The 25,009-nt window shown below is 43.1% G+C and overlaps 1 protein-coding gene across 2 annotated transcripts; it reads right to left on the bottom strand.

Moving 5' to 3' along the window:
* Positions 1-4,494: 4,494 nt before the first annotated feature.
* Positions 4,495-5,730, bottom strand: LOC105049186 (homeobox-leucine zipper protein HOX18). Of its 2 annotated transcripts, XM_010928751.4 has the most exons (3): positions 5,252-5,730; positions 5,094-5,173; positions 4,495-4,963 (listed from the first exon to the last, which is right to left on the bottom strand). In XM_010928751.4, the coding sequence occupies exons 1-3, from the start codon at positions 5,576-5,578 to the stop codon at positions 4,657-4,659; spliced, it is 714 nt and encodes a 237-aa protein (XP_010927053.2). In that variant the 5' UTR covers positions 5,579-5,730; the 3' UTR covers positions 4,495-4,656. The 2 variants fall into 2 exon arrangements, with proteins under 2 accessions (XP_010927053.2, XP_073116926.1); XM_073260825.1 differs by having other exon boundaries at positions 5,094-5,730.
* Between the last annotated feature and the right edge of the window lie 19,279 nt (positions 5,731-25,009).

Raw genomic sequence — 25,009 nt, 5'->3', positions numbered from 1 at the left:
AAATGTTGTTGGCTTCCCTTCTGCCATATTATGACAAGTGGTTCGAGTAATTGGTATCTTTGATTAAATCTTTGACAGTAGATTATGTCATTTAGCTGTCAGAACAGCACCACAAGAACTTGCAGCAGGAAAATTGATGGAACCTGAATTGTGGCAATAAGTTGGTTTTTGATCTTTGAGTACTTGATTGCTTAATTGAGGTGTTGGAAAGGTCGTCCCTTCAACCATCAAAATTATTAAGTGCCGATAAGGCTTAAACTAATTTATATAAAAAAATATATGCTTTTGGAGGCTCCTAATCTAGGCATTAAGTTGTCTTAAAATCAAAAATATTCTATCATACCATCACCGAGCAATGTGCACTGCATATGCACAAAGCTATGTTATCTTACCTTAGACTATGATGTGCAGCTATTAGTTGAGCTTAGTCTTCTTTTGGTGCATGTTCTTCTTGATATTAAGAATATCACAAATGAGCTGATTAAAACTGCAAAATATTGCATCTCATTGTTGAAACTATTAGTTCAGGTGGCTTGATGTATAGCCTAAAAATTTGAAAAAAAACATATGATTTTCTGTTTATGAGCATTTTAGACCTTATAGATTCTAAAAAAATGACTTACATTTTCATTTTACAAAAGCTATCTTTGAATTAGTAGTATATTTAAATTTATACTTCTTATATAGTCCCCAACAGACACCAAAAAAGGGAAAAACAAAAATCATATACTTGTTCATCCTAGTAATTGCTCTCTACCCTCTAACACCCCCACCTCCCCACTCCCCCCCTATTTTGGGTGAGAAATTCCATCCTATATATCTAGTTACTGAACACTAATAATTTTTTTTCTTTTCTCAAATATTTACTTGAATTTATTGATGGAAGTATGTTTTATAATCTTGCAAGTATTACATCTCACATCTACTTTTGAAGAAACAGTGTTGGAGTAAAGAAACTTTAATCTCGAAAAGCCTAGATATTTAGTATCAAACAAAAAAAATTAGATTTCTATCTACAATAGTATTTGGTTGGTATTCTTGCATTTGTATGATAATCTTATCAAATATCAAATATGTATACAGTTAAGAATTTTTACCCATCAGTTTCTCAATGTTTTAAATTGTATCTTGGTCGTTAGTTCTTTATATATATATATATATATATATATATATATATATATATTAGGAAATTTATTTCTTCTGCTTCACTATCTCTATCTAAGTGATAAAATGATTTATATGCCCTGTTATTTTCGTTCTCCTAACTCAGACTTAGGATTAGAGAACAGAAATTTTGCTCTCATTCCATCCATCTCCTCCTATAACTTTTGAACAATTGTATTTTGTTAGTGACTTTTGGCTAACACTCTAGCGGAACAAGAAAAAATGCAATATTTGATGTGTTCATCAAGGGATCTAAATGAATTTTTGTATCATTTAATCATAAATTTTCAAATTAAGAAAAGGAGGAGGATTCACCAAAGATATATATCAGAGTATCCGTTAAAACAATTACAGCTAAGTCAAGCAAATGTATATGTGTTGAGCCAAATATTTATAAGAGTAACATAAAAAAATTAATATGCAAATTAAAAAGTTTAAACAATTTTGCACTAATGAGTTTCTATAATTTAAAGGTAAAATAGTCTAAAAGTATCTGGGACTTGTTTAGTCGTGAGAAGTGGAGGGGGAAAAAGATAATTTTTGAAAAATAGAGAGGAACTCTTGTTTGGTTGGAATTTTAAGATGAAAGAGAATGAAAAAATTTTTTCTATAAAAGACACTTCCTATATTTCATGAAAAGTAAAAATTTATGGGACTGGTGGGTTTTGAAACTTCCTACAGGATAAAAATTGGTAATATTTATTTTTCTAAAAATATTCTTTTAAGATCATGATAAATATTTTATAAAATATCAATAGATGATTAGAATGAAATACTGAATATAATATTAATATTATTATATTTATTATATTTAATATTATTTTAATATATTACTAATATAATATTTTTATTATTATTAATATAGTGTTTATATTAATATAGTATTATATTTATATCTATATTAATAAATTTATTATATTAAAATATTAATATAATATTAATATAATAAATTATTATGATCTAATGTTATACTATAATATATTAATATTATATTTATACTAATATAAATATAATATTATTTTTATATAATTTTAGAAAGAAAAGTATGGTCTTATATCTATTAAGGATATAATAAGTATTCTATATAATTTTTTTAAAAAAATAGATGCTCAAGTAAACATAAGTCGTGCAATAAGTCATTTTTTATAGTCAACTAAATATGCAAAATCTTATTCTCAAACATAACTTCTCAGAAAATTATTTTCTAGGAAGAAAAGTTCTTCCCACGAACCAAATAAGTCCTAGATTGTTGGAAACTTAATAGGGACCATTTATGAATATCAATTTTAGCTTTTTTTTTTTTTTTTGGGTAAAGAATATCAATTTTAGCTTTGGTTAATTAAATTGCAAAGGCCTACATTCAATAAGCTATATGATTTTTGAGGATACAATTTCTTTGATAATTAGGATAAGATGAAACCTAGTCAAAACCGGACTCAAACTCAGATTATTAGTTTCGACATCCAATTAGTTTACCAACTACATTAGTTGGCACTCTTGAATTAACATGCAAACTTAAAGAATTAATGGAACAATATACAAATAAAGAAAGATTCCAACAAGAACACATATATATGCGCAAAGCCTCCTGCAAAATGAATATTTATCAATAGCATTTTGGTTTGTCAGAAGCCAGGTACTATACTTCTTGGGCTTGTCAAGGTAAGTAAAAGGACTGCATGAGCTTGGCTTGAGCTCAACTTGAATTATCCAAGCTGTGCTTGTCTGAGTTCCAAGCTTAGCTCTAACAGGACCAGTTCGAGCTTTCCCTTGCTTTTGAATTTCATGTGTGTCACGAGTCAAGGCTCGGTTCATTTATAAACCGCGTGCTTTATGATCCATGTGAGCCAGACTAGTCAAAGTCTAAATGGACTGGTAGAAATTGGAAAGTGACGTTAATTAGGGCAAGACATGAGCACAACACCAAATTTAATGTTCAGGACACTGAGATCTGTCCCTTTTGAGAATGGGACCACGAATCTTCACCAATCTAAGCAGCCCTGTCCCACCACCAACCCCCTTTGTGAAAAGGCTTGAAAGGCATGCCTTCTAGACTACTACTAATATTTTTCCCATGTAACCATCATGGCTTAACCTCTGGTCAAAGTACATGATGGACACTGAAGTTAGTCAATGCAAAACCGAAAATTAATTAGCTGATCTGTACAGATCAAACTTCAAAAGTTGTACATCAGACCAAATTATTTGTCCATTACCGTGTCAACAAGGAATTGAAGACTGATGTTAATTAATTAAGCAATAAAAAAAAAGAGCATATAAATTACAATTTACAGTATCATCCTCAGCTAGATTAGATGATAACCCTATCCATTTTGTAGCAAATCATGCTCACGGTGGCTGTGACCCATACCATCCGCCCCTCTCTCTTTCCTCTTTTTGTGTACATATAATATTACAAAGATAACAATTTGGCCAGAGCAGTGTTTGGATCGAATTTAGTAAATCTATGGAGAGCATAATTATCACATAGGGCAACTTGCACTTTTCCATTCAAAATGCCCCCACTTGGCTTCACACCTAGGGCTTGGAAATTGCCAATAGAATGTTTTTATGGTCCACTTAATACATCATTGGGAACACCTTATTAAGCCGTGTCCCAAGGAATTGGTTGACTCGTTGAACCCTCGTGTTTGTCTCCATCACGACATGACTACCTAACTAAAGTATTCATCCCTCTCAATTGAAAATTGAAATAATCAGTCAATTTGCCAATAAAAGCTTCCTTCTTGGAAAGACCCTTCCCTGGTTAAACTCCCAAATATTCTCCATTTCCCATATCATAACCCCAAGGAGTAACTTACTTTGTACCCAAAGCTGATCACTTGATTCAGTCCAATTGCAAAAAAATATTATACCCTATATCATGTGCACCGTATAATCGTACATACCATCAATTACAATAACTCATTTATGTAAGCTCCATTCATCAAGCATGCATCTTCTATATCACTATAAAAATGAGCGATTATGATTGATGGCATCATGATGATGAAGTGCATATGGTGTATGGTATAATTTTTTCACACAAGCAATGATAAAAATATTGATATTTATTCCTCAGAGTTTAGCCAGCCCAACCGATATATGATTTGACCAAGGCATTGGAGTCAATTTTTCAATGACAATGAATAAAAGGCAGCGAATATCAATCGAGACCATCCTAAACTCACTCATCTCAATTTGGGCTTGGTTCGGGTGACATTAGCTTGGGTTAGATCTCAGAGTTGAAAAGACCCAAATTCTTGCTAAAGCACATCAATAAGGGATTTGTACAAATAAGGTTATTATTCTTTTGAAACAACTCTCATGAAGTCTGCACATAAAAATTAGACAAAGCCCTAGTCATGTCACATACTCCAGCTTCTCTTTTGACCCTATTCTTGGACCACCATTCATCTAAGACAATCGTGTTATTGGGATCAATATATGAAATCTAAGCTAGAGGTAGAATTAACTAGACTGGCTAGTTATTTACAAAGATGAACCAGTACTCCGTTCGAGCGTAGTCTTGGATGCTGCACCCGTACAACCTTGGTTTGTTTTGTTAGAAAAAACGCTTAGAGGGTTGACGCCTATAGCCTGGCTCGCCATCTTTTTGCAGGACGGACACATGCTAAGAGTCGCCGCTTTGGAGAGTTGAACGTAGAACGGCGAACCGGGCTTTAGCCATGACCTCACTTCCATCAACTCTCTCTTCAGCTTCCTGTTCTCGTTCATCAGGCTCTCACAGCTCTTGTTCAACAACTCACGCTCCATCTCTGTCTGCTTCAACTTGGTCCTATGAACAATAACAGTTCCAATCCATAAAATTTCTTTAAAGGAGAAGAAGGAAAAAAATAATAATAATAATTTTCTAACATAATTCAAATCCAACAAGTGCAAAGAACCTGTGGTGTAACGACTATTACCTAGCTCTTCTATTTTGGAACCAGACTTCCACTTGTCGTGGCCTCAGGTTCAAGCGTTGTGCTAGGTGGTTCTTCCGGCTCTGCCATGAAATCCATAGATGGTTAGCCCCTGACTGAATAAAAATAGATAAAGAGGACAGTAGGGGTAGGGTACGTACTGAAGTAAGAGTGTTGTGAGTTCTAAAGCTATCTTCCAGCAACATGGATTGCTCGTTGGTGAGACGGAGCTTCTTTCTCGTGCCGCCTCTGTTGCTGCCCCCTATGATGCAGTCCTCTTCGTTATCAGAATTTAATCTCGATAACTTCTTCTTATCTTCTCCTATGGTTGATGTTTCTTCTTTGATCTCCTCTTCTTTCAGTTGAGGTGGGAACAGGATGTGGAACTGAACGGGGGGCTTGCGGTCATGGCTTCGGTTGGAGGGGAAGTGGCCACCTCCTCCTATAGAGAGACCAAGGACTGTGTTGCAGTATTCCTCTTCAACCATGCTAGATGTGTGGGTCTTTTTATGAGAGAGACAGAGAGGGGGCCTTTGTTGGTGAAGAGGGCCAAGGGGGGTTGTGGGAGGGCTTTATACAGAGAAGAACAAGTGCATGGGTGGTAGGAAGAAGAGAGTTTCCAAATTTTTTGTGGTGGTGAGTTAATGGGTGGAGGTAATGGTAGAGGCAAAGCTTTAATAAGAGAGAGAGAGAGAGAGAGAGAGGATCTCATATCATCTCTTTTTGGACCATGGAAAATTAACAAAGTCTATCAACTATTTTAAGTCAGCATAAAAATTTCGTGGCGCTTTCCGGGTCCTAATCAATTGTGTACTCGTGAGAAATTAGTAGTCATAACATCCGCATTCATGACATAACCCTGATAGGTACTTTAATGGTTGCTAGTGAAGTCTCTTTCTAGTTATACTAGACGAATATCATATGAAATATAATAAAACATTTCATTAAGTTCTTAAGATCTTCATACTATTGCTAAAAGTGCTGCTAATTTTCTCTATGATATTTCTTAGGAACTGTATAAACCTGGCTTTTCATGCAATACGAGGGAGAGATAGGGTGTCAAAATATATATAATTATCCAATTGAACCAACAATTCTAAGTGCCATCCGGGAGAATATATTTAATTTTATTTAAATGCAGAGCACGGCATGCTGCTAGACTTGATGTCAGATTTATCTAAATATATCAGGATTTTTTATATGTATATCTTCTCAACATTCAAATTTACATAAATATCCTTTCCAAATTGATATCTGCATGTATATCCTTATAAAATATTTTTTTTATATATATATACCAATATCATCTAACACCGTTAAAAATTAACGATTTAAAATCAAAATGATTAAAATATCTTTACAGATAAATGTGAAAAAAAAATTATAAAATTATATATTTAAATAATAATTTTATGAAGATATTCATGTAAATTTAAATATTTGAAAGGATATACATGTAAAAATCTAATATATTAGGTGATTTATTTTTTTTGAATAAGTGAATGATTAGAGTGAGATAAACAACCCTTCTATGATTTGGAACTGAATAACAAATTAAGTGGGTGGTGCATACAAGATTACCGAGTGTGCAAATCATATCCAAGAAATTATTAATTATACTAGATAAATAATTTGTTTGGTTGGGAATGGATAAGTTTTGTTCTAATTGTTTGGTTTGCGAGAGCTTTATTTGCATTCCAATTTTAATAAAAAATGAGAATGATTTAATCTTCTATAATTTAATTAAAATTTTTATTTATTATTTAAATTTTATTTTGATTCTAATCTTAATTATAAATTAAATATATAAAAAATTAAATTATTTTATTTTTTATTATAATCCATTTCGAATTCAATTTTGATTCCAGTCTGGGGCCGCATCCCAAGTCTTCTCACCTGCAAGTTAATTCTTCCTTGTCTTTCTATTTTCTCAATGAATACGAAATTTACGAAGTGTCCTCGCGGCTACGTGATTAATTACTACTAATGAAGGCCAGGCTTTAATGGCATGGACCGAATTCTCCGGTGCACCCGGGTCATTTTGACAACGATGATCTTCCGGAACCCGGCCTCCCAAGCAAGTGATGCGCTTGCCACACGTGTCAATGTCATGGTGGTAGGAACACGTGCCACCATGCAGGGATTCAACAGGCCTGCCCTTTGTCTCCTTTCCCATGAGAATATAGGCTTGAGAGGCTTTCCAATTTGACTTCTAAAAAATCCTTTTGTTGTGTTACCAAAAAAAAAAAAAATGGTCCTTTTGTTGCACTTGGGGCCCGTAGTCAAAGTGAATGGTAAACTTCCTTTAAATTATTTCTTGGTTTATAATAGGACAATGCATTGGAAGTTGGACCGGACCACCTGGTCAATATGCACGCGTTGGGTTGGAATTGGGACCCGCTTGTCCACCAAATGTCCTTCGGGATTCCATACAATTTTTCCCACCCCACCATCAATCATCATCATTATTATCAAATTTAAATCAAATAATAATAATAATTAATAAAAAAAAGGGAAATCCTCCCTCCAATAATCATATCTGCTAAGGTTTAAAAAAACAACATCCTTTGCTTCACATTATTACAAGTGATGCCATGTTTCCCTTAGAACCTGCCTTTAAAACAGAAGCCATTACAAAGAAGCTTAAAGAGAAATGAAGTGTTTTCATATTTCTAATAGTCCAGACCCTAACGCTACATAAATATGAAGGATATTTCCTAACCTTGTTATTCTCATAAGTATCCTAATAAGATTTCTCTACTGATGGTCTCTCCATTTCTAATCTTCACACAACATTTTCATTTTCTAATCCTAGTCAAATAACTTTTAGGTCCTTTTCCGATCCTCATATCCAACAATCTTAATTTCTTTTTCCTTCGTGCGTAAGCTCCTTCGCAGAACTTTGAGGATTTATTGGTTTAACAATCTGTGACCTTTTTTTTTCGTATCCAAAATTTTTAAAAAAATATATTTCCATATGCATTATAACTACTTTAAATAATTTCTACAAAAAAAAAAAAAACTACTTTAACTAATGATGTTTATTAGCCACTGCTTTAGAATACTGAAATATTATTTAATTATTATTTTTTTTTCTAAATATTTTACTTATCTTTAGCTAGCTGGAAACATAATATTTTACTCAATTAATAGTCATGGATGAAATGCAGTGATTTTTATATTGTTATTGCTTGCAAAGATTTGCACAAGTAATATTGCTTATAACTGTTATATTTATCGATAATTATTTGAGAAAAATGTACTATAGTAGGATTGCACATTACTTCAACTTTCACATCTATATATAAAGAGATTCTTTAGGTAGCATTTGAATGCCCCAATTCTGGATGGAATAAGAACTTATTCTATCTTATTCCTCTAAACAAATGAAAAAAGTGTAGTGGACCACTCTGGTTTAGCAAGTCCGGTCAATCTTTCCTTATTTTTATCTACTCTATTTTAGCTATTATATAATGGACCATGAAATAATTTATTCTAGATTTTTAATGAGTATTAATTACTTTATTCTAGATATATTGAATAACACTGTATTAATTACACCTTATTCTCGATGGAATAGCAGATTTCCAACCAAACAGAAATTTGAAATAACAAGGATGAATAGCTATCTCTGAAAATTCATATTTTTATTTTAAAAATAGAAAAAAGATATTCAAACACTACCTTAAAGAGTAAACTACATTGCCTGTGGCTAATAAATATGAATGTATATATTAATTGTTATTCTTAGTGTTTCCACTAATCACTGTATCAAATGTTCGACGAAAGAAGACAGCTCAATAGCTTTTTTAGTTTCAAAGCATCAGGTTTGTATGTATATGCTAATCTCTTTTCAGGCATATTTGATTTAGGAGATTTGAATTTTGAAATAAGAATGGAAATAAGTAACTTCTGTTCCAGCTATTTGATTAGAAGGAGTCTTATTCTTGTTCCTATTCTAAAGAAGAATGGGAATGCCCCAATTTCAAAAATTTAATCTCTACTCTTTGCATTTAGGGGATGCTTGATTGGGTAAAGTTGGGTTCTGCAATGGAAATGGCTCAATCATCTTCAAACCCAACCTTCACTCTTCCTTAAAAATTTAAATCTCCATTCTGATTTTGATTCTAGTCATGAACCAAATACTTCGGGGATATGGTCATTCCGAGTCCAATTCCAATCGCAAACTAAATATATTCTCAAATTATATTCTGATTTCGATTCTAATTTCAATTTTAATTTCGATTTCAATTCTAGTCATAAATCAAATACTTAAGACAATATAATCATTCCAACTCTCATTTCAATGCATTCCGATTTCAAGTTCAGTCACAAGTCAAATGCTTTTTTTTTTTTTTTTTTTTGCACAAATGGTAATACTCAATTGGCCACTATTAGGGAGCATACCTACATGCTTCTTGATCGGTGAGCTAGGAAATTTTGGGGCCAGTGGGCTCGGAAAATGTGAAAGGATGAAGGTTTGGCTCTTTGAATGTTGACCATAAAATTCTTCGCCGAACCTTCATCAGTTAGCACGTTGAGTCTCCAACTGATGCCATCCCGCCTGACAAGGAATTGGAATTGTGTAGGACGTCCGTGGGGTAACCACAACAATAGACGACGTCGATGATCAATATCATAGGGTACGTCACCTACGGGTCAAACCAACTTTAGTTGCAAACAAGAGTTTGTATGTTCAACCATCTCATCAACAATTTTCTTGGCTTACTTTGTATTTTATCTTGTCTTGGATCTTCCTTCTTAACTATGACACAGCTATTCTTTTAGTTCAACTCTTCTTCCTTTCGTATACAAATTAACATAGCATATGCGCTAGATTATATGGAGATGGATTTGACTCGTATGCAATATATCAAAGAAGGATTTTAGTAGTAGATAGATATTGTAGGATAGATGTCTGGTCAGGACACCATCTTTCAGGATCTTTTCAATATCCCGCGATACAGCAGAAAGAAAAAAAAAATAAACAAAAATAATCAAATACGTCGATCAGTCAAAAAAGAACTCGTCTCCACAGGCATGCAAACTTCATTATGAAAAAAAAATATCACGAAGAAAATCTCACCTCAATCCTCATGCATCCAATTTTTTCCTCACAGGAAGTTTTTCCTCATAAAAGTTCTCTCTCTAGGAAGATCCCTCTGAACTCCTGAAGAGACCACTGTCTGCTGTCCAGGAGCCCTGCTCCTTCTTCTCTCAGTGTTTCAGCCCTCTCTCTCCACAGTGTTCACTTCTCTAGGTTTTCCGCACGAAACCATCCATGCGAGACCACCAGGCCACACCACGCTTTCTGTTCTCAGGATCAGCCTTTTAAAGGCTTAAAACCGACTTAGATTAGTTAAAGACTCCTAATCAAGCCCAAATAAGCCCACGGATCGTCGGATCATCACCGCAATCAACCCACCCGTCAGATCGGGCATCGATCCATGAAACAGTGCCATGGACCGTGAGAAACGTGTGGAAAATGCCCACGCGGTCCATACGGTCGTCTGTGCACCGCCGTCCACGATGGACAGAGCTACAGGCTCCCAGCGGTGCGCCTGGGCCGCGCCCTGTGAGCCCAGGCCTCGCGCAGCGGTGCCTGGGCCGTGCCCCGCCACGCGCAGCTGCATCGCCGCCGCTCCACCGGCCCACCACCGACCGCTAGCGGTCTCCACCGCTCTGAGTTCATGCCGACTTCTCTCGTGCATATCTCCTCCGTCCGAGTTCCGTTTAAGGTGATCTTGATCCCGTTGGACTTCATTTTTATCACAGACCTCGCTGTGGGCTCAATATGGATCGAATCTTGAAGTGTCAAATCCTAACAATCTCCATCTCGACTCGATATTCGATCTCCTCCTAACTTCGAGAGCTTCTGAATCTCCTCGCCCCATGTCTTGGAACAATCGCCTGCTGATCATAGATGGACAAACATGGGAGTCGAGCCAGGCCGTTCGATCCCATCTCCGTCGTATGCTGTGCTCCTCTTGATCTGAGACCTGCTCAGAGCATCATCCTGCGGTAATAGGAATCTCACCTTGCGACATCACTTCTCATCCTCCCAAGTCTCCTGTCTTATGCTCGATCCACCTCCACCTGACTCTTGAAGCTCCACCTCACACTGAGCTCCCTGCGAGGTAATAATATCCTCTCCTCCCTTCTTTTTCTCCAGAACAATCCTATCGCCGTGTAGCAGCTTCAGGATTCCTCCACCAGCTACCGTCCTGTAGTCTCTCAAATTCAGTCTGCTCAATGAGATAAGATTCTACCTGAAATCGGATATATATCAGATCTCTCTCAATCTCCTCACTGCACCATCATATGTCTTCTAACTGACTGTCCCGATGCCTCTGATCGCACAGCTCGATCTATCTGGCAGATAAACAGTGCCCTCACTGTTCTTCAGGAAGTCAAATTGCTCCTTCTATAACATATATGATAGGTACATACAGAATCTAAGATCCACAGCTGGAAAGAAGTAGATACCTTATCAGATATCTCCAGGACATCTCCTTCTGAATCACTGCTGGCTGTCGCTACAGCAGCCATCGTCCGATCTCTGAGTTGAAGACAATCTCTGGCTAGATGCCCCAACTTATCACACCGGTAACACCTAATTTTGCTCAAGTCCCTCCTAGACTTGGACCGCTCTCGTCGCGATCTCCTGTTGCTTCGTCTACTGCCTCTGCTCCTCTAGAAACCACTAAAGCTGAGCTGCCACCACCTAGCTCGAAGCTGAGTTCTCCCTCCTGAGAATCTCATTCTGGAGTATTGTCGTGGTGACCTCATCCATCTTGATGGTGCTCTTTCCCACTAGAAGAGAAGTCACCAAGGATTCGTACGAAGGGAGAAGCGACGTCAGCAAAACCAGCATCGTGGTCTTCTCCTCAACATTCTCACCAATGTTGAGGAGGTCGATGAGGATCTTCTGGAAGTGACTTAGATGCTCCTGCACGCTCTGTCCCTTATCATCCACAGCTGGTAAAACTACCTCTAGAGGAAAAAAATATTGGTGAGAGATTTTGCCATGTACAACTCTTCAAACTTCGACCATAGCACTGTCGAAAAAATCTCACTAAGCACATAGATCACCACCTCATCCGCTAGGTACATATAGATGGTACTCACCGCCTGCATCTGTAGCCGTCTCCAATCCTGCACCTCCATGGTGGTCGACTTCTCCTCGCATAAGAGAGTATCGATCAACCTTGCTGGATGAGTACGTCCTTCACCCTTGCCTGTACAAGGAGAAATTGCTCTTTCTATCAAACTTGTTGATCTCCATCTTGATTGATCATGTCTTCTCCATCTTCAGTCTTACTCACTATCGCTGTAATCTGCATCCTTGTACCACCTCGTTCTGATACCACTCATAGGATGGATATCTGACCAGGACACCACCTCTCATGATCTTTTCGATATCCCAAGATACAGCAGGAAAAAAGAAGAAATAAACAGAAAATAATCAAATACGTGGATCAACCAGAAAAGGGCTCGCCTCTACGAGGCATGCAAACTTCACTATGAAAAAAAAATATGACAAGAGGAGATTTCACCCTTGTTGGGTATAAAATAACCCCAGCCGAAGTTCGTAAAAGGCCGACCCTTCCAGGGCTCTTCCGGCTTCCAACCTTGTGTGGCGTCTTTCCGAACTCTCCCAACCGTCCGAGCTTCCACAATACCATCCGGACTTCTCCGATAATGGGCTCCTCCATTCACCTACCGGACTGCTCCAAACGTTCTCTGAGCTTCACTATCAGTCGATTTTCTACAGTGATCAACTATTCTCCGAATCTCAGTCTAGACTTCTTCCGGCCACGAACGACTTTACTCCGAACTCCTTTCGGGCTTCGTCAATGTCCGAGCTTCTCCAATAGCAAGACTTCTACAGTAATCAGATTCCATCCAAGTCTCTACGGTGGTCGACCCCTTCCAATTTATCCGAGCCCCAACGAGAGCCGGATCCCGGCCGAACTTCTACAGTAGATGGATTCCAAACAAACTCCTACAATGGACGAGCTCCACCAGCCGATCTCTACTCCGAACTTCTTTCGATCTTCGTCAATGTCCGAGCTTCTCTAGCAGCGGGACTTCTATAATAAGAAGTCTCCGTCCGAGCTTCCACGGCAGTCGGTCTTCGTCCGAGCATCTACAATAAGAAATCTCCATCTGAACTTCCACGACAACTGATCTTCGTCTGAACTTCTACAGCAGAATTGAATCCCGGACTCTTCCAACGTTCGACCTTCAACAGTGTCCTCAAGACTCCTCCAGTGGACGAACCTCCACAACGCCATCCGAACCCTACTGTCGGTCGACCCTCTGTCGGATTCCTCATGAAATTGACCTCTCCGGCGGACAGTCCTCAGACGAGCTTCTACATCAGGCAAACTCCAAACGGACTCCTCTAGCAATCGGACTCTCACCGGACTTCTCCAACAGAATGTCTCCATCCGAGCTTCTACAACAGATGACTTCGCCTGCAGCATCAGCACCCAAGCATCCGACAACAGTGGACTCGTCAGCAACCTCGAAAATATCCAAGCCTCTCTTAGATTGCAGAGACAGAGAGCCATTCCGCTCCATCAGACGTCCCAATCGAGCTTCAGCCATCAGGCCGAACTCTCTGGCAAGTCACGACAATGGTCACTACCCCACTCCACTCTCTGTAACAGATTCCACATGCCCCACCACTCTCTGGCAAGTCGTGATAACGGACACCACTCCACTCTCCATAACAAACTCCACGTGGCTCTGAACGGCCCCCTGAGCCACTACTCTCCGTAACAAACTCCGCGTGGCCCCGAACGGCCCACTACCAGCGGTTACAACGTCCCTGTCAATCAGTTATGCTTTCCGTCTATAAAAAGGGACTCAAATACGTTCTTCTCTAAGCTAAAAACTCTATCTCGAAACTCTGCTAAAATTTATTTGAGTGCTTCATTTCTGTTGAGCCAGAGTACTGACTTGAGCGTCGAAGGGTCTTGCCGGAGCACCCCCAACTCCGATTTAGACTTCTCTTGCAGGTCCCGACGGCGGACATGATCTCCTCAACTCCACTTCTCCGGCATCGGTGAATTCTGCACCAACAGAATTGGTGCTAGAAGGAGGGCCTGTATCTTCACAGTACCCTTGTTCTTAAAGGAGTACTCAGCGGGATTGTCTTCGATCATCTTCTTCGATATTTTTCTTTTTTCTCCCACCGGATCTCCACCTGATGCCTCCCGAAAGGCATCCACAGGTGATCCACGGCCTCGCGGTCAGATCTCAGCGAGACCTGCAAGCTCCGACTCATCTCTAGTTTTTCAGGCTCCTCCTCCGGCAATGGCAGTCGGCATGGAGCAGTTCGACTTGCTGGTTCACAGGTCAGGGGCCTCACCGAAGAGTGCAGGCCATGCAGCAGCAGCCGCAAAGCCGCAGGCATCAGTGCGGCTGGAAAGAGCATCGCCGGAGTTTCAGAATCCATCGATCGGAGGCCACTTGGGCCAGTCGCCCTATCTTCCCCGGAAAGGGGAAGCAGAAGGCGGAGAGCCCTCCATCCATCACGATTCCACCCCCGGAGGGTCCCTACCTCGTTCCACCAAAGATCCTCGAGACTCGCATCGAGAGGACCTCCTGGATCAAAGATTCCAGGAGATGAACCAGTGGATCGAAGAGCTCCGTCATGCTCCCACTGCTTACGGTGAGGACATCTGTACTGACCCTCCTTTCTCTCAAATGATCATGCAGGAACCAATCCGCCGAACTTCAAGCTCCCTCAATTCGAAAGCTACGAAGGACTCAGATCCGATTGACCACCTGGAAGCCTTCCGGACAATGATGCTGCTCCATGGCCGCCAAACCATCCTGTGCCGAGCTTTCCATCCACCTTGAAGGGGCAGCAAGAAATTGGTACTCGCACTGAAGCGGTACCATCTTCTCCTTTGATCAGATGAGCCACCAGTTTGTGGCTCATTTCATTAGCAGCCGGCATTCCGAAGAGGTTCGAAGTCCCTCATCAACATCAAGCAAAAGGAGGGAGAATCCATCCAACTTACGTCAACCATTTTAACCAGCCACGTTGGAGGTCCGAAATCTGGACCAATCAGTTGCAATGGCCGCCTTGAAGAGCGTCTTCAAAAGAACGATATTCTGTTCTCCTGAAAAAGAAGTATCCCAGGGACTTCGCTGATTTGCTGGCTCGGCCGAAGGATATGCCCGAGCAGAGGAAGCCTTCAAGATAAAAGATGAAGGACCGCGAAGGAGCGACAGACGGGTGACTCCAGCAAGCCGCAGCTGAAAAAGGACGAGTGAAGCTCACCACGTTCTCGAACTCCCTCCGGATACAAGCATGTCCGAACTCCCCCCCTGAGCTCATAGACAGAGGAGCCCGGACCACAGAGTTCGACAGAGCTCTCCCCAGGAAGATTCATAGCTACGCCCCCCTTAATGCTCCAAAAGCTTAAGTGCTGATGGAGGTCAGGGAGCAGCTGTCAAGGCCGGAAAGGATGCGCACACACCCGGAAAGTGCAATCCTAACAAGTTCTGCCTCTATCATCGTGATCACGGCCACGACATGGAGTGTATTCAGCTCCGGGACGAGATCGAGGAGCTCATCAGACGAGGTCGGCTCGACAGATTCATTCGACGTCGGCCTGAAGGTAGGAAAGGTCGGCCGAGGGCCCTACCACAACCGAAGCCGCCAAGGAGGGAGGAACAGCCTGAAGATCGGCCTCCAATCGGGATCATCAACACCATCTCTGGAGGACCCCGACGGGGAGCAGACCTTCCTCGACTATGGAATTCGAAAAATCTATAAATGTATTACCAATAACTTTATCTTAAATAAAATTTTTTTCATATTCGCATATCTTTTCTTTTGGCATAAGCTTGTAACGATAGGAAGTAGTTCCTTCAGACAATCGAATTTAAGCATGTCAGGAACAGGAAGAAAATCTCATCCTGACACGAACGAAGGCCTGATTATTTAGAGACCGGATGGGGAAGAGGCACTTACAACGGTCCTTATGTGCCCCCACAGCTATGTTAGGAATAGGAGGAGAACCTCATCCTAACATGAGCAAAGTCGAAGGCTCGATTATTTAGAGATCGGATGGGGGGAGAGGCCCTTACAACGGCCCTTATGTGCCCCCACAGCCATGTTAGGAACAGGAGGAGAACCTCGTCCTAACATGAGCAAAGTCGAAGATCCGATTATTTAGAGATAGGATGGGGGGAGAGGCCCTTGCAACGGCCCTTATGTGCCCCACAGCCATGTTAGGAACAGGAGGAGAACCTCATCCTAACATGAGCAAAGTCGAAGGCTCGATTATTTAAAGATTGGATGGGAGGAGATGCCCTTGCAATGGCCCTTATGTGCCCCCACAGCCATGTTAGGAATAGGAGGAGAACCTCATCCTAACATGAGCAAAGTCGAAGGTCCGATTATTTAGAGACCGGATGGGGGAGAGGCCCTTGCAACGGCCCTTATGCACCCCCACAGTCCTGTTAGGAATAGGAGGAAAACCTCATCCTAACATGAGCAAAGTCGAAGGTCCGGTTATTTAGAGACCTGATGAGGGGAGAGGCCCTTGCAACGGCCCTTATGTGCCCCCGCAGCCCAAACATGAGCTGAAATTGACTGTGTCAGGAACAGGAGGAGAACCTCATCCTGACACAAACGAAGACCTGATCGGTCAAGACCGGATGGGGGGAGTCTCCTCAACGGCTCCTCTACACCCCTACAACCCCGTTAAGAGCAGAGGAAAAACCCTCACTCGAACACAAAAAAAAAGGAAAAGAGAAAAAGGGAAAGCGACGAGCTACGCCGGTGATAAGAAAAAATAAATTACATCAAAGACACAAGAAACCTCGTCTCAACGAGGAAGGAGACCCTTGTCAAAAACCCTCAATCTCTAAGAGGGAACCCGACACTGGCAGGAGAAAATCGACTTCCCAAGGTAACGAGAAGTTCGGGCCCCCAAACTCGAGCACCGGGAGGAAGCGTCAAACTCAAGTAGCCTCGAAAAGACCTTCGATCATGAACAAAAAAGACAAATCAATACGGCGACAACCAGGAACCTTCAAATAATGTCAACATCAAACAAGACAAAAGATGAAAGAAGCTCGGTAAACAACAACTCAAAGCAAGAATAGACAAGATAATGAGAAAATTCCTTCTCATTTCATTAGTAAAGTGTGCATTACAAATCCTTTGAAGGCCAAAAATAAAAAGCGACAAGAAAAGAAAAAATGCATGGAAGAACAAAAGGTAAAAGAAGCTCTAAGGAAGCTCGGCTTCTTCCGACTTCGAGCTCTCGGTTCCAGTCATTGTCAAGGATTGCTTTAAATTTTTGACTTCTTCTTCCAGTTCTTCTTTCTTAAAAGCATCTCCCAGTACATCTGATGGAACCGCCGGCTTTCATCCTCCGACTCCCGAAGCCTCTTCCTCAAACCTCGGACTCTGCCTCGGCATCCTTGACCACCTGCTGCTGTAAGCCAGCTGAATCTTCAGCCGCTGCAGTTCGACCTTCTCCTGCCTAAGGGCCACGGACAGTTCTTCCATGGTCCTCCTCAAGGAGCGGAGCTCATCGAGCCTTGTGCAGAGACGGCCTGGACTTTCTCAACAATTGCCTCTGAAGGCGGGCAACTTTTTCGGTCGCCATCTTGAGCTTCCTTCGATAGTCGTCTATTTGCCCACACCAGCCAACTCGGTAGGCGTTGTAGTTCACCTCGATATCCTGCAGCTGCTTCTGAAGGTCGAAAATTTCTTCGACCAGTCTTGGTCATAGTCGGCCTGAGTTGCGAGCCAGGACGAGCTCCCTTCCAACTGACCGATCTTCTCCCGTGCAGCCACCAGCTCGACTTCAAGAGAGCTGATTTTGGAAGCCTGAGTCCAAGATCGATAGCTGGCATGCTTTCGAAGTTCCTCAAGCTCCGTCACGAAGTCAGCCTTCCTCCGGGTGTAGTCTATGAAACCCTTTTTGTGGAGGTCCCAAAGTGAGTAGCCTCCACAGTGACTTCCGAATGGCTCTTCCTCAGCCGGTGAAGTTCGTCATCCAGCTTCTTTGATTTCTTCGTCAAGTGAAGAACTTTCCTTCTGAGGTCCCGGATCATCGACTTCAGAGGAATCTCCTGTGGTAGGTGAAGAGCTTCGACAGGCACTGTCGTTGAAAGACAAGAGCGCCACAACATAAATTAGTGCAGAAAAAAAAGAGAAGAAAAAGAAGGCAGAGTAAGACAAAGGAGCTCTCTGTAAAGGAGAATCCAGTTTCATTGATTAAATAGTTCTTAAGTACAAGAGAATGAGGAAAAGTTATAAAAAAAAAAGAAGAAGAAAAGAATACAAAATTAGAGGTTTCGGACCTCTGGGCAGAAGTGGGGGAGCTCGGCGCCCCCGGAAGGTCGGCCGTGGTAGCCATGACAGTCGAGGAAGTCTCGGCTGGAGGAAGACCGGCAGCAGCTTCAGAAAGCCCGACTTCGTCATCGGATGCCTCATCCAGGAAGCCGAGGTCCAGCTCGGGAAACTTTCCGACCACCTTCTCTTGGCAAAGTTCGAAGCCCTTGTTGAAGGCGGCCTGACCGAACTCGACCTTCAGATCCCTCATCTCGGAGGAAGTTTTGAACTCTTCCACTGCCCGGACCATTGCCTCCGAGATCAGGGTCGAGATCTGCGCCTTCAACTCAGAGACCTCGGCCTCTGCTTTCTTTCTCTCCTCCTCCAAGGTGGCCCTCAAGTCTGTCGAGATCTGTCCCTCCTTCTGTAGTGCCTCTTGGAGACTCGCGACTTCGGCAATCTTCTCCTTGAGGCGAGCGGCCTCAGCCAGATGACCTTCCTCCACCTGGGCGGCCTCCTTCCTAGCATTGTTCATCATCTCGATGTTGGCGATGAGCTGGTGTCCAATCTGCAAGAGCAGCCAAGGAGTCAATATAAAAGCCAAGGAATAAGCAAAGTAAAGAGGCGAGAAGAAGGAGTAAATTGACCTACCTCGAGAAAGGACCCCAGAGAGTCCCAGACCCACTGCTCAGGATCGGTGTGAACGATCCTGTAGACGACCTCGAGTAGGATGCACCCGTCGACCAATCTCTTTATTAGATCCCTATTGTCGAAGGATTTTTCCCCGGATCTTCTTCGGATCCGTCGGCCCCCTCGATGGCAGCCCTGCTGCTGCGGCTCTTGCAGACTAATGTCTTCTTTCTCCTTCTCCGTTCGGCCCCCGTGCCTCCTCGGGCCGGGCCTCTGAGCGGAAACTTCTACCGGGGGGCTCCTTGAAGAGGCCCGGGGGACTGCGAGCTCGACTCGAAGGGAGAGTAGACAGCAATGGCCGCCTGGACAGGTGCGGTCGAGCTGGTCTCTTCTGCCCTTGCTCTCTTCGCCGCCCCCGAGGATGCTGCGCCTTTCATTTTGAGGATCTTAAGACCCTGGGCTAGCATTCGAGCTGCGTCGGCATCCATATCTGCAGTGAATGAGAATCGACACAGCTTAACAAAAGAACAAGAAGAAAGAGGAAGCAGCGAATGAAAAAAAAAAAATAAATAAATATATATATATATATATATATAACAGTACCGCAGGGTTGAGAGGGCTTAGGTCGACGTTAAACAAGAGTTGTTCCTTCAGGAGGTTGGAGAGAAGAGGAGCTGGATAAGCCTCGAGTTTTCTGGAGGCTTCGAGATCATCCTGTCCTAGACTAGAAGCCCGACAGATGGAATCCCTCAGGGAGCCCCAGGGAGGCAACCCCAACTCCAAGGTCAGGCATCGGACGTAGAAGTACTTCTCCTTTCAGTTGTGGATAGAAGAGGAGGTACCTTTCAACAACTCCTTTCTACCGAACTGAGGAGAGAAGTACCACCAGTCCTTTGCCGAGGGATGACGTTTGAAGGTATAAAAATTTTAAACAAAGAAAGGATTGGCCGAACTTCAGTTAAACTACAGAGGGAAAGAAATCCTATCAGAAATCTAAAGGAGTTTGACGCTACAGAAACTAAAGAAATATTTAAGAAGTGAAAGAGAGCAATAACAAGGGTGGAAGCGAAAGTCGAAGCCCGACGCGGAAAGCTTTTGGTATAAACAGAAGCAACCGGGAGGAGGAGCGCTAGCCCGACCAGTCGGTCCAGAAAGCTCCAGCTCGTACTTCGGAGAAACTCCATACTGAATTCTAATCAGTGAGAGTTCCTCTAGAGTTAGAGAGCTGGGGATGGTGTCTGGTACAAAGATCGGACGAGGTTCATCTACAGAACTGAGATTTTGGGGGGCTGGAACGGACAGACTCCTAGAACTGCTAGAGGAGAAAATGTTGGAGGACATTTTGAATCAAGTGAAAATCCTAAAAATTTTGAAAAAATTAAAAAAAATAAGAAACGGGACGCTCGTAGAAAACCGAATGGGCGGAATGTAAAGGAAGAAAAACGGAAGAAGAACAGTAAGAAAAATATATATATATAGGGAGAGAGTTCTAGAACTAACCTAGACTGGTCCGAAGGATGCAGAGATACAGAGATGGGGACGACTAGAAGAATGCCTAAGGCCGAGAAGGATGCTGGGGAAGAACGAAACTCTCAGGAAGAACGAGGGACCGAAGAAACTTCCAAGCAAAGTGAGACCCCTGAAAGAGGGAGGCGGGTTTAAATAAGCGACGAGGTTCGGCGCAGTAATGATTGCGGATCTCCTCTGGCCGATCTACAACCGCCACGTGTCCCACTCACCATGGCAGGCAGCTGAAAGTGGCTGACAGCTGACAGAATCATTATTGCACCGTACCTAGAGCAACGCTCCAGCAAAAATTTCGAAAAAATCTTTTCGGATTGCCTCGATTTGAAAAGGCTCCGGCACCAACGCGCCAAACGCCAAAATATCTGGAAACAACATAGTGCGAAAATCAAGGGAGGCAACTTCGGCTGTGAAAATTTCTCTGTACTTTCTTCATTCGAAACCCGAACTCGGAAATAGGGGGATTGGTGTTGGGTATAAAATAACCCCAGTCGAAGTTCATAAAAGGCTGACCCTTCCAGGGCTCTTCCGGCTTCCAACATTGTGTGGCGTCTTTCCGAACTCCCCCGACCGTCCGAGCTTCCACAATACCATCCGGACTTCTCCGATAATGAGCTCCTCCATTCACCTACCGGACTGCTCCAAACGCTCTCTGAGCTTCACTATCAGCCGATTTTCTACAGTGATCGACTATTCTCTAAATCTCAGTCTAGACTTCTTCCGATCACGAACGACTTTACTCCGAACTTCTTTTGGGCTTCGTCAATGTCCGAGCTTCTCCAATAGCAGGACTTCTACAGTAATCAGATTCCATCCAAGTCTCTACGACGGTCGACCACCTTCCAAATTTCATCCGAGCCCCAACGAGAGCCGGATCCCAGCCGAACTTCTACAGCGGATGGATTCCAGACAAACTCCTACAACGGACGGGCTCCACCAGCCAGATCTCTACTCTGAACTTCTTCCGGACTTCGTCAATGTCCGAGCTTCTCTAGCAATGGGACTTCTACAATAAGAAGTCTTCATCCGAGCTTCCACAACAGCCGGTCTTCGTCCGAGCTTCTATAATAAGAAATCTCCATCTGAACTTTCACGATAACTGGTCTTCGTCCGAACTTCTACAGCAGAATTGAATCTCGGACTCCTCCAATGTTCGACCTTCAACAGTGTCCTCAAGACTCCTCCAGCGGACGAACCTCAACAACGCCATCCGAACCCCACTATCGATCGACCCTCTGTCGGATTCCTCATGAAACCGGACCTCTCCGACGGACAGTCCTCAGATGAGCTTCTACATCAGGCAAACTCCAGACGGACTCCTCTAGCAATCGGACTCTCATCGGACTTCTCGAACAAAAGTCTCCGTCCGAGCTTCTACAACAAATGACTTCCGCCTGCAGCATCAACGCCCAAGGCACCCAACAATAGTGGACTCGTCAGCAACCTCGAAAACATCCAAGCCTCTCTTAGATTGCAGAGACAGAGAGCCATTCCGCTCCATCAGACGTCCCAGTCGAGCTTCAGTCATCAGGCCCGAACTCTCTGACAAGTCACGACAATGGCCACTACCCCACTCCACTCTCTGTAATAGATTCCTCGTGGCCCCACCACTCTTTGGCAAGTCGCGACAACGGACACCACTCCACTCTCCATAACAAATTTCACGTGGCTCTGAATGGCCCCCTGACGCCACTACTCTCCGTAACAAACTCCGCATGGCCCCGAATGACCCACTACCAGGTGGTTACAGACGTCGCTGTCAATCAGTTACGCTCTCTGTCTATAAAAAGGATCCCCCAGATACGTTCTTCTCTAAGCTAAAAGCTCTATCTCGAAACTCTGCTAAAATTTCATTTGAGTGCTCCATTTCTGTTGAGGTAGAGTACTGACTTGAGCGTCGGAGGGTCTTGCCGGAGCACCCCCAACTCCGGTTTAGACTTCTCTTGCAGGTCCCGGTGGCGGACGCGATCTCCTCAACTCCAGCTTCTCCGACGTCAGTGAAATTCTGTACCAACAATCCTCAACTCTCGTACACCTAATTTTTTCCTCACAGGAAGTTCTTTCTCACAAAAGCTCTCTTTCGAGGAAGACCCTCCTGAATTTCTGAAGAAACCGCTGTCCGCTGTCCAGGATCCTTGCTTCTCTCAGCATTTCAGCCCCTCTCTCTCTCCACGGGTGTTCACTTCTCTGGATTTTTTGCACAAAACCGTCCGCGCGAGACCACTGGGCCACCACCACACTTTCTGTTCCCAAGATCAGCCTTTTAAAGGCTCAAAACCGACTTAGATTAGGTTAAAGACTCCTAATCAAGCCCAAATAAACCCACGGACCATCAGATCATCACCACAATTAACCCATGCCATCAGATCGCGCACCGGTCCATGAAATAGTGCCATGGACCGTGAGAAATGCATGGAAAATACCCACGCGGTCATCTATGCACTGTCTGGTCCACGGTGGACCGGGCTACAGGCTCCCTGCAATGCGCCTGGGCCTGGGCCGGCCCGCGCACACTGGCGCGCCTGGGCCTAGGTCGGCCCGCACACGCTGGCACGCTTGGGCCTGGGCCGCACGCGCCTGGGCCGGCTGCCAGCGGTCCTCCATTGCTCCGAATTCCGTGCCGACTTCTCTCGTGTATATTTTTTCTGTCCGAGCTCTGTTTGAGGTGATCTTAATCTCGTTGAACTCCGTTTTTCATCGCAGACCTCGTTGTAGGCTCAATATAGATCGAATCTCGAGACGTCAAATCTTAATAGATATTACATTGTTGATTAAAGATTTATATGATGCTTAAGGGGCTATTCAATATATATAGATACCAAAAATAGCAGATCTTTTTTTGGTAAGCATAGAAAATAGTATGTGCTGCATGTTTTTTTTTAGATTAGATTGATATCGCACCGTTTGAAGAATTATACGTTGTAAAGCTGTAAATCATATGCACCGCACATCTAAACTATGAATGTAATATAGTAGTATTTCACTCTTTCCAAGAAAAGTTTTGAGTACATATCCCGGTGAAAAATGTTATATTACTTTGGCCACATTTTGTTACTGATGGAAGGTTAGAGTCGAGACAATATCAAAAACTCAAACCTTTATGCCTCTCGAAAAGGAGAAATTATAACGTACATCGTGTGCACCACTTGACGGTACATCATACCAATCATACATCTCGATTTCTATAGACCTCATGTATCATGCGATTGCATTGGATTGCTGCCCCACTCATTCCATCTTGGTTTGTTTTTATGTGGTATACTGCCAACGTGGTGCACGCGCATGATGTATGGTATGATTTCTCCTCGAAGAATGCCTACAACGTAATCTAAACTCTACTGGTTGAGTGGATACCAGTTGAAAACAAGGCAGCTAATTGGTTGGAAGACAAGACACAAAAGGAGCATCAAGCAAAGACATATAATATGTTTGCATGTTGGGCTTTAAGGATCCCTCCCAATAAAAACATAAGTCCCGAGCTACCCTTCTACTTATCCGCATTACCACATTATTGTGGTGGTAAAAAGAGCAAAAGATGCCGATCTCATATATAAAGATGACGCAGTAATTTGTTCCTAAGTGTCATAAAGATAACACTTCATCTTGTCAAATCACGATGGAGATAATTGGTGCTGCTGGGGGATACCGACCGACCGACCGACCGGAGGCCCGACCGACCGACCGACCGACCGACCGACTGGCCGACCGACCGACTGGCCGACCGACCGACCGATCGACGGCCGGGGGCACCCGACTGACGGACGTCACTACCGGCCCTTCAATGATCTATCGCCGACTGGGGATATGTCGGGCGTATCTTTCCCGACCGGTCGAACCCAGAGGTCTGACGGCCGACTCATATGAAACTCGCCGACCGACGGAGGAACCCGACGCCACTCTGCTGGCCGCCGACCTAGGGTCGGCCGACTCCTCCAACCGCCGTACAGCCGCCAGACCTTGTCAGCTCTGATAGCAACATGCGGCACGGCCATTTTGGGGCATTGTCCTGCCAGGGGCATTGTCAACCCTGATGATTTGACAGCCCCCACGGCGATGTGATATTTTTACGGCGACTCTGACAGTCCATAGTGAGTTGACAGTTCCTCACTTGTCCGCGCCATTAATGACGGCGCCATACCGTGCCCCACTATATAAACAGGGGAATGCAACAGTGCGAGGGATCGATCCGCCCGTCTCTCCCAAAAACACAGGCTCGCTCCTCTCTCTCTCTCTCTCAGAGCTCTCTGTCTATATTTCACTGTTGCCCAGTCACATCTCTGATTTGACCGTCGGAGGGTCTCCGCCGGAGCCGCCTCCGGTCAGTGCGTACTTCCTTTTGCAGGTGCACGCTTCCCGACGATCGGGCGACGAGGCGATTGGCCGCAACAGGTGCCGTGACAGATTTGAAGTGAAAAGCCAAGGGGAACAGGGATACTTCTTTTGGCATGTT

Source organism: Elaeis guineensis, chromosome 7, assembly GCF_000442705.2.
Source record: "Elaeis guineensis isolate ETL-2024a chromosome 7, EG11, whole genome shotgun sequence".
Classification (NCBI taxonomy): domain Eukaryota; kingdom Viridiplantae; phylum Streptophyta; class Magnoliopsida; order Arecales; family Arecaceae; genus Elaeis; species Elaeis guineensis.
Note: the sequence above shows the minus strand (reverse complement) of the source record. Positions and strands in the feature narration are given on the sequence as shown.

Excerpts from the sequence above, each read along its gene's own strand:
- LOC105049186 (XM_073260825.1), bottom strand. The coding sequence starts at position 5,578 with ATGGTTGAAGAGGAATACTGCAACACAGTCCTTGGTCTCTCTATAGGA. Across the intron at positions 4,964-5,093 it reads TTCCAAAATAGAAGAGCTAG|GACCAAGTTGAAGCAGACAG; the intron begins GTAATAGTCGTT and ends TATTGTTCATAG.